This window comes from Dromiciops gliroides, chromosome 1, assembly GCF_019393635.1.
Source record: "Dromiciops gliroides isolate mDroGli1 chromosome 1, mDroGli1.pri, whole genome shotgun sequence".
NCBI classification, from domain to species: domain Eukaryota; kingdom Metazoa; phylum Chordata; class Mammalia; order Microbiotheria; family Microbiotheriidae; genus Dromiciops; species Dromiciops gliroides.
This window is the reverse complement of record NC_057861.1, coordinates 180,799,423-180,818,259: the sequence shown is the minus strand read 5'-3', so window position 1 is coordinate 180,818,259 and position 18,837 is coordinate 180,799,423. Positions and strand designations below refer to the sequence as shown.

Below are 18,837 nucleotides of genomic sequence, written 5' to 3'. Positions count from 1 at the left end.
CACTAGATTTTTATAAGGAAAGCATTTGTAAATCTAAAAGCACTATATACATGTGAACCATATGTTAATCAACAGTCAATCCATAAGCATTTCTTCTCTCCCCCCTCCCCCCACATACACACACATCAGGCATTTTGGATACAAAGATACTAATAACATGTTATGTTATTTTAATTTAGGTCATGCATTGGAAGTCTATTTAATTTTTAACTAATAATAACTGGCATTTAAGTTTGTAAAAGTACGTTACATATAATCTCCTTTGAACAAAAGTCTTGGGAGGCAAGTACACTGGATATTATTCTCCTTTTATAAATGAGGAAATTGAGGCTCGTGTTAAGAGACTTATCTGTAGCCACATAGTTGAAAATTTTCAGGAGCCATATTTGAACCAAGGTTTTCCTGATTTCAGATTCAATACTGTGTAGCCACTCTACTATATAGTATTAGTAACCTGGGCTTAAAGTCTTGAACTTTGAGATCACTTGGGCAGAGTTTTATGAAGTTCACTTGTGATCCCCAGCCCACTTGAACCCCCCCTACAGACTAAAGTTAGTGAGTATTCAGTAATAAACATTTGTTGGTGTATATTTCCAACTGAATTTTTAAAAATCATAATCCCTAATTAGGATCATAGTATCCATTACCTAGTGTAGACTTTGCTTTTATAACTATTGCATATTTTAAATAGTATTTTATTTTTTTCCCAATTACATATACAATTTTTAATGTCCATTTAAAAAAAATTTTGAGTTCCAAATTCTTTTCCCTTTTCTCCTCCCTCTCTGAAACAGCAAGCAATTTGATATAGGTTATATACATGTGCAAACCATTTATACAAAACATTTCCATATTAGTCATATTGTGAAAGGAGATATAGACGAAACAAACCCTAAGGCCCCCCCCCCAAATGATAAAAAATAAAGTTAAAAACTATGCTTCAGTCTGTAATAAGACTCTAAAAGTTCTTTCTCTGGATGTGTAAAGCATTTATCATGAGTCCTTTGGAATTGTCTTATATTGTTGTATTGCTGAGAATAGCTAAGTCATTCACTGTGTTTTTGTTTTTACAGAGCAGTGAGGGTTAAGTGACTTGCACAGAGTCACACAGCTAGTGTCAAGTGTTTGAGGCTGGATTTCAACTCAGGTCCTTCTGAATCTAGGGTTGGTGCTTTATCCACTGCACTATTCACTGCTGATCATCGTACAACATCATTGTTATCATGTATGATGTTCTCTTGGTTCTGCTCACTTCATTTTGTATCACTTTGTGTAAGTTTTTCCAGGTTTTTCTGAAATCAACCTGCTCCTCATTTCTTATAGCACAATAGTATGCCATTACAATCATATGCCCAGGCCAGCGCCCTGGAGAGGACACTCCAGCTACTCCTCATGGGGTAGATACAACAGGGGATGCAGCAGTTACTGGTTATAAGTCACTCAGGAGCTGTGGCTCCCATATCGGACTGCACAGCCACACTGTGGCCTGTGGCTCTTCAAGGCTCTGATCCGTGGTTGTCTGAGACTACTACTACTACTACTACTACTACTACTACTACTACTACTACTACTACTACTACTACTACTACTACTACTACTACTACTACTACTACAACAACCATATGCAGCTATTCCAAATTGATGAGCATCCTTTTATTTTGTATTTCTTAGCCACTACAAAAGACTGCTATAAATATTTTTGTACAAATAAATCCCTCTATATCTGTCTATCTGTCTCTGTCCCTCCCTCACCTCCCCCAATCTCTTTGGGATGTGGACCTAGTAGTGGTTACTGGATCAAAATATTTACTCAGTTTTGTAGCTTTGGGGGCATAGTTCCAAATTGCTTTCCAGAATGGTTATATCAGTCCACAATTCCACCAACAATTGGGGAGTGGCTCTTATAAATTTGACTCAGTTCTCTATATTTTTGAGTAATGAGATCTTTATCAGGGCCACTTGCTGTAAAAATTGTTTCCCAGCTTTCTCCTTTCCTTCTAATCTTGGTTGTATTGGGGTTTTTTGTGAAAATATGATCAAAATTATCCGTTTTACATTTTGTAATGCTCTCTGTCTCTTCTTTGCTCATAAATTCTTCCCTTCTACATAGATCTGACTTGTAAACTATTACTTGCTCTCCTAATTTGTTTATGTTATCCCTCTTTATATTTAAATCATGTACCCATTTTGACTTTATCTTGTTGTACAATGTAAGATGTTGGTCTGTATCTAGTTTCTGTCATATTGTTTTCCAGTTTTCCCAGCAATTTTGGTAAAATAGTGAGTTCTTTTTAGGTTTGGGGGTTTATCAAACACTAGACTACTATGGTCATTTGCTAATGGGTATTGTGTACCTAATCTCTTCCATTCATCCACCACTCTGTTTCTTAGTACCAGATTGTTTTTGATGATTATTGCTTTATAGTACAGGGTTTTTTTTCTCATTAATCCCCTTAATATTCTTGACCTTATATTCTTCCAGATGAATTTTGTTGTTATTTTTTTCTAGCTCTATAAAATTTTTTTGGTAGTTTGTTGGCTCAGCCTACTCATGAGTAATTGATGTTTTTTCCAGTTGTTTAGTTCTGACTTTATTTGTGTGAAAAGTATTTTGTAATTGTGTTTATGGAGTTCCTGGATTTGTCATGGCAGGTAGACTCCCAAGTATTTTGTATTGTCTACGTTTATTTTAAGTGGAATTTCTCTTTCTGTCCCTTGCTGTTGGGCTTTGTTGGTTATATATAGAAATGGTAAAAGTTTATGTGGGTTTATTTTATATCCTGCAACTTTGCTAAAGTTAATTATTTCAAGAAGGTTTTTATTTGATTCTCTAGCATTCTCTACCATCTTTAAAGAGTGATAATGTTTGTTTCTTCATTACTTATTCTAATTTTTGTAATTTCTTCTGTTATTGCTAAAGCTAACATTTCTAGTACAGTATTGAATAATAGTGGTGATGATGGGTATCCTTGTGTCATCCCTGATCTTATTGAGAAGGCTTCTAGTTTATCCCCAGCATTGCTTTTTAATTTTTAAGGCTAAAGCCATGGCAAGCTTTTCATTACTTTTCTTGATCCTCTGACTTTCATTGCTTATAATGTCTGAAATTTTACACATCTGTTGAAAGTATGAGAGTCTTATTTTTCAGCTTTATACCTTATAGTCCTTTTTGGGACCCAGTATTCACTGTATGGCAAATATCATTACCCCTATGGTGAAACTTACTGAAGATGACAAAGATTAATTCTTTTATTTTTGTTTTCTTAGTGCATTCCTTTTTTGCTTGAGTTGTTTCTTTAGCTATCCCTTCCTGCTCTCTTTAGGGTTAAGTAATTTATCTGACAGAAAAAATTGGTTAAGTTGATGTTGCTTGTATTGAACAGCTTTGCATTTTGGGGGGGGCGGTGTTGAGGGATGAGTGGGAGACAGTGTTGTAACCATTAGGACAACAGAAAATGAAGTAGTGCTAAGGTGAAATAACAATAATTTAGTCAGACATTCTACTTCCTACATTCCTAAATGCTTATTTCAGAAATCCATGTCTTATTTTCCATAGAAATAATGTCACAAAAATATTTATCTAAGGGAAACCAATGTGAGTTGAATGTAATATAGATACATATAATAAAAGTATATTGTCATGACAGGTGATTGATCTAACAGATTTGAGTCTTCTATTGATTCTGGTGTGTTCTTGGCCACTCAGAATTTCCCAAGAGTATTTAAATTCTAAAATAATGTTCTCACTTTAGGTTTTTGCTTCATCACTTGCTGTAATAACCTAAAGTGGGATGTGGAACCTTAAACCTTTTATTTTTATCTTTCCTTACTTTCCTGAGCTAAGTATCCTCCCAGGGTGGGATTTCTTTCCCTTATTTTTCAGAGTTTTGTTTTGTTTTGTTTTGTTTTGTTTTTTGGTTCCCTCAGAAGGGAAAGAAGTTGGAAAAATTATTCTCTGACAGTTGGTGGGGGTGGGGCAAGGTGGTAAATAATTCTCACAGAATGCCTAGGCTTTGTTTTCTTCTTTCCTCCTTTTACTTTGACTTCAGGTGCCAACTCTACGCCTGACTTCAGAAGAAGGTTGTGTGGAAGAAGGGACAGGAGAAAGACTTGAGCTCAGTAAGAAAGAGAATGAATTAAAAAAATGATTTGGAAAGCTTTGGAATAGTGAAGAACACCAGATATTGAATTTGTTAATAAGAAATTGGGGAAGATTTAAAGCTAATGCAACTCAGAAGAAAGGAGGATTGGGTGGGGGATTCAGCTTCACAAGCCAAACTCAAATCAAAGTTGTTAGATTTATTGTCATTGTGGCAGGAGGTTCACTAGTGCAGTAGTAGCCCATGAATTTGTACCTGTCCCTGTACTGTTCAACATTTTTGTTGTCTGTGACTTTGGATAAAAGCATAGATGTGATCACATTTACAGATAACATAAAGCTTCAAGAAATAGTTGATATACTGGGTCATAGAGTCAACAGCCAAAAAATTCTATTTAATAAGATAGATTAGGCGTTCTTAACCCAGGTCTGTGAACTTTTTTTTTGGTAGTATTTTTGATAACTGTATTTCAGTGTAATTGTTTTTATTTATAATCCTCTATTTTATTTTATGCACTTAAAAACATTTTGAGGAGTCCATAGGTTCCAAGAGACTGCCAGAGATCCATGACATGAAAAAGATTAAGAATCTCTGTACTAGAGCATTGCACTTCATGTAATAAAATGAAATACAATAGAAATGATTGTAATGAATTTCACAAGTAAAGGATAGACAGCAGTTCTGAAAGAGTTGGAGTATTTTACTGGGAATTGGAAGCATGATGTAGAAGCCAAAAAAAGCTAATACTATACTAAACTTCATGAAGAGAGATGTCTCTTTCTGCCTTTGTCAGACCACCTCTGGAAAATTGTGTTTTGTTTTGGACACCACAGTTTAAGCAGGGCTTTGATAAACTGGGGAAGAGCTGGTTGTGTATAGCCTGAGAAAGAAAAGACTCAGAGGGAACAAAATATCTCTGTTCAAGTATTTGGAGGGCTGTCATATGGAGTAGGGATTAGGCTTCCTTGTTTAGACTCCACGTACAGAACCAGAAGCAATGAATGGAAGTTGCAAAGAGACTCGGTCAGTTTTTTAAAAAAACAACTTTCTAGCAGTTATACTTTTCTGTGGAATGAGTTCCCTTGAGAAGTAGGAGTAGGTTCTTCCCCCTTGGAGGAAGGTTAGATGATCACTTGTTAGGTATGTTTTAGTGGGAATTTCTTTCATATTTGTTTTGGACAAGGGTTTGAGATCCCTTCCAACTCCCAAATTCTATGATTTTGTGACTTAATCCAAAGTAGTAGGGAGAGAAGAGGGAATTTATGGGGTGTGGTTGTCAATGTGCTAGGTAGTGATAGTCTGAGTGTTAGTGGGGTACTAATGTGAGGAAAATAACAACTCCAGAGTTGTAATCACCCAGAAGTATTTTGCTAGCAGTTCTGGGTGGCAGTGCTATTAGAAGGAAATATGAAGACTGAGAATTGTTATCCCCCATTAAGTATGAATATCGGAGTGTGCAGTGACTTGCTTTAAGCTTGCAGTGCTTGTCTTTTTTTCTTAGTTAAGACTGCTTTTTATGCTCAGCATAGGCAGATTTCTTTCCTGTAAGAAAAAGTGAAGGGGATCCAGTTGTACCATCTTCACACATTGTTTATTATCAGGAACAATGAAATGTTTTATTTAAAATAAACAAAGATTGTGGAAACCTAGGAAAAAGGAATCTGAAACCCGAGGTGTGATAGGTCTGTAATTCACAAGGTTGAAGGGTAGAAGGATGTCATGCAGACATTCAGTAAACACTGAACACTTGGGAGCTAAAAAAAAACAAATTTGAGACTTCTGAAGAGTGAATTGGATACTTAAGGGAGCATCAGTTTGTCTTCTAAGGACAAAGGAGATTCATGAGTGCTGTTTGGTAATCCTCCAGTAAAGAGCGGAGGAAAAATAAAGAAAAGTTTATGGAAGTCTCTGATTGACTGGTTAAAGCTACTGAGGTACATATTTGTTAACAACAGTGGGATAAGTCTCTTGTACCCAAGAAATGAAATATGCCTTTCAAGACTTGTCAGGTAGTGAACATTTATTGACTTACTCTGTGTTAGACACTGAACTAAACACTGTCAATACAAATAAAGGCAAAACAGTACCTGCTCTTGAGGGCTCACAGTCTAGTGGAGGACACAACATAAGGCTTCCTAAAGGTGATAAGATTTTAGCTAGGACTTGAAGCTGGGGGTGAAGAGAAGGGGGAAGAGTATTCCAGATATGGAGGACAGCCAGTACAAATGCCTACCTGGGCTTGGTACATGGAGTGTGATCTTTAAGTGTCACTGGATCACAGAGTGGGGTAGGGGTAGGGCCTGGGGAAATTTAAGAAGATGTAAGAAGACTGAAAAGGTAAGAGGAGGCCGGATTAGGAAGGGCTCTGAGTGCCAGAAATGGGTGACAAACTACCCATTTTTAATGAATCATATGGGCACATATACTTTGGTCAGAATGAACATTAGAAAGCCCTGCTAAAGATTATTAATTTTTATTTATTTTTTTTTTTTTGCAGGGCAATGGGGTTAAGTGACTTGCCCAGGGTCACACAGCTAGTGTCAAGTGTCTGAAGCTGAATTTGAACTCAGGTCCTCCTGAATCCAGGGCCGGTGCTTTATCCACTGAGCCACCTAGCTGCCCCCCCTATTTTTTTATTTTTTAAAATCTGACCTCTTCCCTTTTAAAAAATTTATTTATTTATTTATTTTTAGTGAGGCAATTGGGGTTAAGTGACTTGCCCAGGGTCATACAGCTAGTAAGTGTTAAGTATCTGAGGCCAGATTTGAACTCAGGTACTCCTGACTCCAGGGCCGGTGCTCTATCAACTGTGCCACCTAGCTGCCCCGATTATGAATTTTAAAACAAAACAAAACTTTGGAGACCATGGAGGAATGGCTAGTGTTTTCTTCAGAACTGTTAATTGAAGGCACTGAATTTGGACATAAAAAGCACATTTAGGAAATGAACAGCCAATTAATTTAGAAGATAATGTCTGAGAATAAGAATTGAATTTCTGCATGATAGCTATTTTAAGCCATATGAATGACAGGTTTCCTAAGGCAAGAATGTAGTGCACCTAACAGGGACTGGTAAATAGGTGTTTTCATGTCTTTCAAACCATTTAAAAAGGTTTTTTTTTTAATGTTTTTGTTTTTACAACACAGTCATCTTCAACTCCACTCATTTCAGAATGTCTTGCAGATCAAATCAGAAAGCATGTAAACTGAAAAAGGAAGAAAGCTGTCTGTGTATGTCTACCAAGCTAGATAACAAAAAAGTAGCTACAATGTAGAAAGAGGAATAGTAGTTGACACATCCAGGAGCTCATAGAAAACATCTAAAAAAGAAGCCAGCCATTAATATCCCTACCTTCAAATTTCAGTAGAAATGCACAAAGTATGACTAACAAGCAAGATAAACTAGATATCTTAAAGCAGGGAGGCAAATTTGAACTCATGTATATGACTGAACTTTAGTGGGATGAAATAAACAATTAGAAAAATAGTTCTGGAATGCTGTAACTTATTCAGAGTAAACAGAATGGGTAAAAGGATAGGATGGCGGAGTAACACTGTTAAGAAGGTTTACCCATCTGAGAAAATCCAGGAGCCAAAGAAGGATGAAGTATTTGGGTGAAGATTACAGGAAATAAACAAAAATACTATTGTTTTCTGGGTACCCTCCACCTAGAGAGAATAGGAAATAGATGGTTCAGTGAACATCACATTGCTGGCACAAGGGCAATAGAATGTAAGCTCTTTGAGGATAAAGACTATCTTTTGTCAGACACTGGGGTGTTTACTAGATATTTGTTGATTAATGATATAGTAGTGCTTTGATGTGTGTGTGGGGGGTTTTTTTGGTTTTTTTTGTTTTTTTTTAGTGAGGCAATTGGGGTAAGTGACTTGCCCACGGTCACACAGCTAGTAAGTGTCAAGTGTCTGAGGCTGGATTTGAACTCAGGTACTCCTGAATCCAGGGCCGGTGCTTTAACCACTGGACTATCTAGCTGCCCCTGTAGTAGTGCTTTGGGACTGAAAATCTCTTCTCTTTTTTTTCTTTCTTTTTTTCTTTTTTTTTTGGTGGGGCAGTGAGGGTTAAGTGTCTTGCCCATGGTCACACACAGTAAGTGTCAAGTATCTGACTTGGGATTTGAACTCAGGTCCTCCTGAATCCAGGACCAGTGCTTTATCCACTGAGCCACCTAGCTGCCCCCTAGGGACTGGAAATATAATGATAGTTTCTTCATAAAGTACGGAAATCAGCATTGGAAAGTAATTTTTTGAAAGAAGTTTATTTTTTATTCGAAAAAGGACTGTATACAAAACTGAATTTGTTATATACAGCTTGTTTTTCTTTTTAAAATTTAACATGTACTTTTCTTTTTCTTTTCTTTTCTCTTCTCTTCTCTTCTCTTCTCTTCTCTTCTCTTCTCTTCTCTTCTCTTCTCTTCTCTTCTCTTCTCTTCTCTTCTTTTCTTTTCTTTTCTTTTCTTTTCTTTTCTTTTCTAGTGAGGCAATTGGGGTTAAGTGACTTGCCCAGGGTCACACAGCTAGTGTCAAGTGTCTGAGCCCAGATTTGAACTCAGGTACTCCTGACTCCAGGGCCGGTGCTCTATCCACTGCACCACCTAGCTGCCCCAACATGTACTTTTCAAAGCTATTTGGATCTAATTTTTAACTAGAGGGAAGAACTGGGTTCTAATTCTTAACAGAAGAGCAGAAAAAGGAAGAAGTTGGGATGAGGTTCATGAAGAAAGCAGTAGCCCAGGGTGGAGCTTTTACATATATATAGAAAGGTCTTTTACTACTTTCTGTTGGCTATAATGTTCTTATTGTTTCCCCACTTCCAAAATTCATACATAGTGCTCAGGGAGTTAGAGACATATTTAAATCTTAGCTTTCTTAAATTATTTTTTATAGTTCTTGGGCCTGGGTCTGTGTTCATATTCTTCAGACTGGATATCTTATCTTTGGGTTCATTTTGAATTAAGAGGCCAAGTGCAGGAGGTCAAATAAGATAACAATATACCAGATTTGGGGGGGGGGGGTTGAGGCAGTTGGGGTTAAGTGACTTGCCTAGGATCACACAGCTAGTAAGTGTCAAGTGTCTGAGGCCAGATTTGAACTCAGGTCCTCCTAAATCCAGGGCTGGTGCTCTATGCACTGTGCCACCTAGCCACCCCACCAATATACCAGATTCAACTTAATAATTCTTTTTTGAAGGGTTATTAAACTGCGAGATAAAGGGAATGTTCTAGATCTAGTTTTTGTTTTTTTTAGTGAGGCAATTTGGGTCAAGTGACCTGCCCAGGGTCACACAGCTAGCAAGTGTTAAGTGTCTGAGGCCGGATCCGAACTCAGGTACTCCTGACTCCAGGGCCAGTGCTCCATCCACTGTGCCACCCGGCTGCCCCTAGATCTAGTTTTAAGCATTTAAATAGTGCCTATTCTGTGCCAGACATTGTTCTAAGCACTTTTTACCAATTCTCACTTGTTCCTCCTAACAACCCTGGGAGCTAGGTGCTAATAATAGTTAATAATAGCACCTACCTTTCAGTTGTTGTGGGGAACAAATGATATGATATTTGTAAAGTGCTTTGTAAACCTCGATAAGCTTTGTAAGTGCTAGTTATTATTAAGCTAGCCCCAAATTAATGCTTTCTTGTGTTACATTAAGAGAATTAGATTCCAAAAATAAGGCAGTAGTCCTTCTGTATTCTGCCCTGATCACACTAAATCTGGAAAATTTTGTTAGATCCTGGGCATTTTATTTTAGAAGGAATAATCTAAAATGTAGGTCATTCAGGATGGTGAATGACTAAGTTTATGGCATATGAAAATTGGTCAAAGGAACTGCAGTTGCTTAGCTTCAAGAACAGGAACTGGGGGAAGAACAGGCTAGCTGTCAGTATTTGAATGGCTGTTTTGTGGAGGAAGGATTAAATTTGTTTCTGTTTGATCTGAGAAGGCAGAACTAGCAGCAGGTGGAAGTTTCCAAAGGGATGGATTTAGGCCTAGAGTAAAGTGTAACCAGCTGAGTATTAGATTCTTCCTCATCCAGTGTCTCTAAGCAAAGGCCAGATCACCACTTCTAAACTGTGTTTGTAGAAGGGATTCTTTTTCAAGTATGAGTTAGACGAGATGGCCACTGAGGACCTTTCCAATGCTAAAAATCTGTGTTTATATGATTTATTTATATGATTCTCTGATTTTTCTTACATAAGTACATTCTGAGTTACAGCTGGTGTTTGGCAGCCTTCATCACTTTTGGACAGAGGATACTCCTTAATTTTCCGATCTTACATAAGTGCATTTTTTTCTCCCAGTTTAATTTCTACCTCTTTCCTCTCCCTGGAAAATGGGGATAGTACCTTTTTTTCTTCCATAAGAGGGATCCCTACCTTACTCCCTCATTCATCTTAAAGTGGTTGTAGTCTGTCTTTGGCTGTGCCAAACCTTTTCTCTGTTATTAAATTAGAAGATAAGCAAGGTGAGGAACTGAACAATATAGTTTCATCCTGAACTATACAAAGGAATAGGTAGTGGAAAATGGAGAAAAAGGCAAAGATACCTTGATTATAATCTCCTGTGAGAATTGAACTCATTTTAAAGTTGCCACAACTGAGAGATCAAGGCAGTTCAGAAGTCATCCTAGCTAACAAGCACTTGAACTCCTTATCAGATAGAGGGAACCCGCAGCTCAGGGATCACACTAGTTTGGGATACAAATTCATGTGTTAAATACCAGAAAGGAAGGTTGCGAAAAGTAGTGCCTTATGAAACGGTGGAAGCAAACAAATTTTTACAGGCTTGCCACAGTATAAATAAGCAATATTGGCACAATATTTATGAATGAAACTTATCAAGATTAACAACAAATGTCTAGAAATAAAATGAACGAGTTATAATTATTTCTGGAATGCTTTAAAAAGCTTTTTAACATTCTTTTTAAAAATTTTTGAGTTTCAAATTCTCTTCCTCACTTCTAGCCCCACCCCACCCCCCACACCCATTGAGAAGGCAAGTAATATATCAATGATACATGTGAAGTCAGGCAAATTATATTTCTATATTAGCCATGTTGCAAGAGCAGGATGGCAAGAGAAATAAAGGAAGTAAAAAAAAAGTATGCTTCAATCTGCACCCAGAATTCATGAGTTCTCTCTCTGGAAGTAGATAGCAATTTTCATCATGGGTCCTTTGGAATTGTTTTGGAACATTGTATTGTAAAACACTTACTTTTTATAAGCTCCAGAGGAACATTTATTACCTTAACATCTCTGTGCCTTTTATTCAAATTACACATATACATGCATACCAAAAAAGGGTAGAAATGGCACTTCAAAAGATGATAATAATAGTGCTTTAAGATTTGGAAATCATTTTACAATTATTTTCTTATTTTATCCTCATAACAAGCTTGGAAAATAAGCTAATTCAGAGAGATTGTGTCTAGACTAGACAAAGTATGTCCTGAAGTACTATAATCTCTTAAAAGCATAGGGTAGTTTTACATGATTTCCCATGGGAAAGGGAAAAATAGAATTAGGAAAAAATAGCAGTATTACTAACCAAAAAAGGTGATTGAGAGGACAACACTATTGATTTCATCTACTTTCTCAAAATTGGGTGGAATGACATATTTTAATGGTGTCCTTGATAAAAAATGAGAAGGGAACATTTTCTGTTTCAGTCATTTCAATCATGTCCAACTCTTTAGTGACACTGTTTCAGGTTTTCTTTGCAAAGATACTAGAGTGGTTTGCCATTTTCTTCCCTAGATCATTTTACAGATGAGGAAACTGAAGCAAACAGGGTTAAGTGACTTGCCCAGGGTCACCCATCTAGTAAGTGTCTGAGGCCAGCTTTGAATAAGTCTTTCTGACTCCAGGCCCAGCATTCTATCACTATGCCACCTAGCTGCCCACATATTTTCTTGTATAGGTACTAGTAGTACCAAAATTCGTAGTATAAGGACAAGATAAGCTCATATTGCACTGAAGACCATGCTGAAATGCATTGTAGCTAGCCGCATAAGTGTCATAACTCATATTAAGGCCTTTTGGGGATAAGCCCTTTTTATTTTTACTTGGTAAGGATTTATGGCTTGTGTATGATTTGGTTACAAAATAAGATTAATTATTTGTAATACCATAGAGATTTTAAATACACACACACACACACACACACACACACACATACATTTTACCATTTATCAAGATGTAGTTGTGTTTCTCAGCGTTATATTTCCTATTTTTTCATGCTTCTTATGTAGTATTGGAACTAGTTCTTAAAATGTTTGGTAGAATTCACTTAGTCCTGGATTTGTTTTTCTTTGGAAGTTGATTTGTTTAATTTCTTTTTCTTAGAATTATTTAAGTATCCTATTTCCTGTTCTGTTAATCTGGGTATAATCCTGAAATCATGATAAACCTCACTTTATCACAGAAATTTCTACTTAAAATTGCTGATACCTCTCCTTTCCCAAAATTTACTTCCCGCTAATTTTCCTTTGGAATAAAGGAAGCATCAGCATCTCCTTTTTCCCTTTGGGAATTTATTATTGGTTATATTCAGCTCCTGTTCTCTACTTTTCTTTCTTTTTCTTTGCAGGCAGATATACCATTTTAACAAAATTATTTCCTAGCTCTTTCATATGGTCTACTTTTTCTAAGTAGCACTTGTTAACAATTCTTGCCATCAGAAAATAATTCCTTGTATTTGACCTTTAATTTGTTTTTTAAGTCTTGCCTTTTCCACAGTATTTTAAATTTCTCTCTATTCTCAGAATTTAACTTCTAGTTCTTCTTTAAAAATAATTTTTTTTAAAATTCTGAACTTAAACCCCGCTCCTCAAAAGAGCATTTCTATATACACAATAATACAAAAAAAGAGAGAATTGTTTATGAAATTATGAATCTCCACCTAGTACACTGTAATTCATTTTTGTTTTGTTTTGGTTTTTTTGGTGAGGCAATTAGGGTTAAGTGACTTGCCCAGGGTCACACAGCTAGTAAGTGTCAAGTGTCTGAGGTCAAATTTGAACTCAGGTCCTCCTGAATCCAGGGCCAATGCTTTATCCACTGCGCCAACTAGCTGCCCCACTGTAATTCATTTTTATACCATTTTTACCACCTCTTAATAATTGACATGTGGTTTGTGAGAAAAAAGCATACTTATTTCTTCGGAATTATCTTCTGTCAAAGGCTAATAATAATAACATAGTATGACTGTGTATGCACTAACATACTATGACAAATATTTTCCTAAGTTTGACTGTTTCTGTTTAGTCATTTTTAATTAGAAGCTAAGGGGATTAGAGGAAAATGTTAATGGTTTTCTTGTATGTGTACTATATGTGAAGGAGGATGGCTTTATAATAGAACATGTTTTATCTTTATCATGGTTCCGTTAAAAGAAAATGTACTTCAGTGCTTTGGAAAGCACACAGCATTTGAGTCAAAAGACTTGAATCCTTACTCTGCTACTTACTAGCTATGTGATATGGGCTGTCTGTGAGACTTAGCTGCATGTAGACAGCCCCTAAACAAAATATCTAGCCAAGGTCTCTCTGTTGAATTACATTCTTATATTTCAACACATTCAGAATGGAACTAATTATATTTTCTTCCAAACTTATCCTGCCTTCAAACTTCCCCAATTCTTTTGAAGGCACCATCATTCTTTGAGTCATGCTGGTTTCAGCCTTGACTCTATTCTTTCACCTTCTCCACTTTGAGATTCGATAAGTTGGTTTGTCGTTAGTCTCATCTCAACGATTTCTTTTGCATCTGTCCCCTTTCCTTTACTCATATTATTTTTACCTTACCTGTTTTAGGCATCATCATCTATTCACCTCTTTCCAATTTATTCTCTATATAATTGCCAAATTGATATTCCTAAAGCACAAATATAACTTTTGTCTCTCACTTTTCCCTTTATCTACTCTACTCCCTTCTCTCTCATACATGAGCATGCATACACAATCTCATACATCTTCATTAGCCCCCTTTGCTTCTAGGATAAAATACAAACTGCTTAGCCTGGCTTTTAAAACCCCTTTACAGTCTGTGGGCAGCAAGGTGGCATGGTGGACAGTGTGCTGAGTCTGGAGTCAGGAAGATTCATCCTCCCAAGTTCAAATCTGGCCTCAGACATTTACTAGCTTTGTGACCCTGGCAAATCATTTAACCCTATTTGCTGCAGTTTCCTCATCTGTAAAATGAGCTGGAGAAGGAAACAGCAAACCAAACTCCAAATAGGGTCACAAAGAGTCAGACATAACTGAACAATTACAGTCTATAGTTCCCATGTACCTTTCTAGTCATTTCAGTATTAAAGATCCTTCCCTTGCTCTGTTCTATTTAAATTGGCTTATTAGCTGTCCCTAATTCATGACCAATGTTCTAACTCCTGCCTTCATGCCTTCTTAGTATCAGTTTCATGCATGAAATACACTGTCTTCACCTGCTTTGTTGAATCCCTAGCTTTCTTCAAAACACAGCTCAGACATAAGGCTCTTTCCGAGCCATTGTATTTACTTAAGTATATGTTGGATGCTCCCAGTAGCATGTGAGCTTCTTGGGGTCTAGGATGCTTTAATTTTTTTTTCTTAGCATCTCCAGTAGTAGTTTTGCACTTTGCATATAATAGCTGCTTAATAATTGTTTGTGGAATTGAACCTGTAAACTAGAAATAATATGCTCTGTCCTATTTCACACAATGGTTTTGAGAATCTGAATTTTGCCTGGCAATCTGAATTAATGCCTAGCACAATCTGTGGTACATAGTAGAAGTTTAGTACATTTTTATTGATGGCTATTATTGTTTATAAAACATATATAGCTAAGACCCAGAAATTATTGATTTTATGAAACAATATAGGTTGATTTTTAAAATACTTGTAAAAGCTGAAATTTTTAAAATTACATAGTAATTACACAGTAGTGATCATATTAAGGAATTCGATTATTCCTCAGTAGCTTCTTATTGTATATCTGTCTTTAAGATCTATTTGGTGTTGCTATTTTTTTTGAAAATTAAGTTGAAATATATTTTTAATAGCTTTTGGCATTGGTAAACAGCAGTTTTTTGCTTGCTTGTTTTTTGTTTTTTACCTCCAACAGGGGATCCTTAGTAGAGTTACAGAATCTGTTAAGAACATTGTCCCAGCATGGCTACAGAAGTATTTCAACAGAAACGAAACTGCTTATGTATGTTCAGATGACAACAGGGAATCAAGACATTGGCAAGAGAATACACAAAATGATCATCTTTTATATACAGAGGAGGAAAACCCAATTATTAATGATGGGAGAATTACTCCTGACCCAACAGTCAGTCATGCAGAAGGTAAGTGAAGGCATGGGTTATCAGTGCTAACATTCCATTTGTTTTGATTTTTAAATTCTTTATTTAGCCTAATTATTGTTAAAAACCTAACTAATTATTAAAGGAATGGTACCTATGAAAAAAAGAATTATACATAATAGATATACGGGTACAATGACTTTCATAGGTTCTTTTTTATTTGGGTTATTTCATGGGAAATTTCATTTCTTTCTTGGGGAATGGTATTTTGGGGGGGGTCATCCTTTTTTCTTTTCTTTTCTTTCTTTCTTTTTTTTTTTTTTTGGTGAGGCAATTGGGGTTAAGTGATTTGCCCAAGGTCAGACAGATAGTAAGTGTCAAGTGTCTGAGGTCGGATTGGGTCATCTTTTGATTTACAATTAGAGCACTAATAAAATACATTTTCTTTTTGGAATCTTAGCTTGAAAGCTCTAACTATATAAATGCAAAATCAACTGGCTACAATAATTAGCGTTATTATCTGTTCATTTTGGGTGTTCAATGGTGTGGATTCCTATAAAAGTTTGAAAAAGGCCAGAGTGAATAGAACTAATTTCCTTGTAAGAGAAGAAATGCTAAATCTAACCTTTTATTAAGTAACATTAATTCATTTTATAGTTTTTTTAGTATATTTTTATCCTTACTGGAAATAGCAGAATAGATATTATGTACTGTACTTGCTGGGACTTTTATGCCATGAGTGAAAACCTGCTAAAATAGAACAGTTACCTTGCTATCCCAAGGTATAAGGTAAAAAAGTTTACAGTCTAACTTTGTATACCTGAGCTTAACTAGAAACAACTATAATAATCAGAGGGATCACATAGTATAAAAACAGAAGCTCCCATAGGTTTAATTATTATCTCTATTCATATAAATCCTAGATTTATATATCCCATCAAAGTATATTGCAGAGTTCCAGTCCTACATCATGAGCTGCTTTTTGGACATTTCCTTCTTGGATGACTGTTGACATCCAAACTCACCATGTCCAAAACAGAGCTTTTTATCTTTTTCCCAAAATTCACCCTCCTTTTTAAACTTCTCTTATTTCTATTGAGAATATTACCTCAGTTTGAAACCTTGGAATCATCCTTGACTTACTCTCTCACTCTCCTTAAATAGTCAGTTGCCAAGTCACTTCTAGCTTCACAATATCTGACATATTCCCCTTTCTTTTAACTCATTGCTACCATCCTAGTTCAGGCTTCACTGTCCCTCTCCTACACAATTGTAAAGGTCTCTTAATTGGTGCCCCTGTCTCCAGTCTCTCTTCCTCTCCAGCATAACCTCCACACATTTGTTAAAAGTTATCATTTCTGAAGTAAGAGTCTTTCTGGCTCATCTAACTCCCCTGATTCCCTCTTCACCTTCAGACCCCATATCCAGTACTTTTTAATTATTATGCCATTATAGTCAAGAAATGGGACTGGAAAGGAATGGTCAGCTTAAGGAATGTTGTAGAGGTAGAATCTTTAGCATTTGGGAAATGACTGGATGTATGGGCTAAGAAAGAAGAAGGAAGAGTCAGATATGGCTCTGAGGTTACTGGGAGAATGATGTTGATGGCAATAAAAATAAAGAAGTTAGCAGTGAGAGCTTTACAAATTCAGCTTTTTATGTCTTTAACCTCTAGTGATATGAGGGGAATATCTAGGTAGAGATATCTAGCAGTTGGAAATATTGGGTGGAAGCTCATTCAGATGAAGTTTTGAACATTTATATTCTGACCAAACTTATTCTGTCTCTTCTCATTTCTCTCTCTCTCTCTCTCTCTCTCTTTTTGGTGAGGCAATTGGGGTTAAGTGACTTGCCCAGGGTCACACAGCTAGTAAGTGTCAAATGTCTGAGGTTGGATTTGAACTGAGATCCTCTTGATTCCAGGGTCGGTGTTCTATCCACTGCGCCACCTAGCTGCCCCATATTTGTCCTTTTCTATTCTACCTCTGTGCATTTGTTAAAGGCCCCATGCTATCTCTTAACTTCTTTCAGGATTCAGTTCAGGTCCCTGTACCTCCACGTAGCTGTTCCTGATTCTTCTTAGTCAAAAGTGAGCTCTTCCTTCTTAACATTTCTTATAGCATGTTGCCTCGGTTCATTCTTCCCTGTATTATACTTACTTGTGTACCTGGTAGTGTTGAGAGATAGTGGCTAGAATGCTGGACTTGAAGCCAGGACTTTGGATTTAAGTCCTGCTCCTTACACTTACAAATTCTCTGATAGTGGACAAGTAACTTAATCCTTTAAAGGCTCAGTTAAATACTTTATCTATAAAATTGGACTGATAAATACTTTTCACAGGATTTAAGAATGTTTTTTCTAAACTAATGTGTTATATAAATGTGACATTGTATTCTGTCTCTTACTGTATGAATTCTTTCACAAAGTTTATGTCTTTCACATAGTGGCAGAATATTAAGTTGCTTGTCAAAGCAAATATATGCATTTTATCATTTAATATATTTTGAATTTTAAAAACTTGAATAGATGATCTCCAGGGTCCCTGCTAGCCCGAAATTGTGCATCTTTGTTATATTTAGCTCTGGTAGTGTCATTTCATTGTCTCCAAACTTTTACTACCTCTTCAGTACCAAAGGGGGAAAAAAGTTGACCAAACTTTCATTCAGAGCTCTCCTGTAATCTGACTCATACCTGTTTTTCCTGTCTTATTTCATGCTACTCTCCAATATACACTATACTCTGTCCTCCGGACAAATTAAGCTATTTACTGACCCCCAAACACAAGCTGTACTTTGTTTCTATGCCTTTGCTTTCATTGTTTCATATACCTGCTATATCACTTCATCATGGCATCCCTCTGATTAGCCTTCCCTCTGATAGCAACAAGTGATTTCTCTTGATCACCTCACATCAGTTTGCCTTTTTTCTTTTTAACCACTTTGCTTTAATCCTTCCTATACATCCCCTGTTTATCTTTTTATTTTATAGGTACTCAAGTATGTCCTACCTCCCCTGTGATTATAAATTCTTTGAGCAGAGGCTTTGTCTATTTTTGTATCTTCTTCACCACTAAGCACAGGCCTTTGTACCTTGTTCTCTTCTTTCAAATCACTCATGCTGTCCCTTCTTATTTAAGTTTCTGTTCTGTATATTTTTCCCCATCACAGCTAAACACTTAGAAAATGCCCTCTAAACTTGTTGCATCCAGTTTCTCACCTCCACTTCAGTTCTTACCAGTTTGAAATCTGACATTGCCAGTTGGACAATCTCTTAATTTGCTAAATCATTTGACTCTTTTCTGGGCCTCATTTTTCTTGACCTAGCATTTATTCCTAACATATTAGATTGTTGATCAACTATTTCTCCTAGGTATTTTTATCTGATTTTCTGTGACACTGCTATTTTCTAGTTCTTGTCCTACCTTTTCTGAGTACTTACCTAGT

General features: G+C 36.3%; 1 protein-coding gene across 2 annotated transcripts in view; it reads left to right on the top strand.

Annotated features, from left to right (window-relative positions):
* NUP153 (nucleoporin 153) overlaps positions 1-18,837 on the top strand; it is an 80,410-nt gene that overhangs the window by 10,848 nt on the left and 50,725 nt on the right. Inside the window, exons 2-3 of one of the 2 annotated variants that reach the window (XM_043975005.1) lie at positions 4,050-4,119; positions 15,211-15,436. Coding sequence is in view for 1 of the 2 variants with exons in the window: in XM_043975004.1 (XP_043830939.1) it covers positions 15,211-15,436 (226 nt within the window). In the remaining variant the exon portion in view is untranslated. The remainder of the gene's footprint in view (positions 1-4,049; positions 4,120-15,210; positions 15,437-18,837) is intronic. The other variant, XM_043975004.1, reaches the window with a different exon arrangement.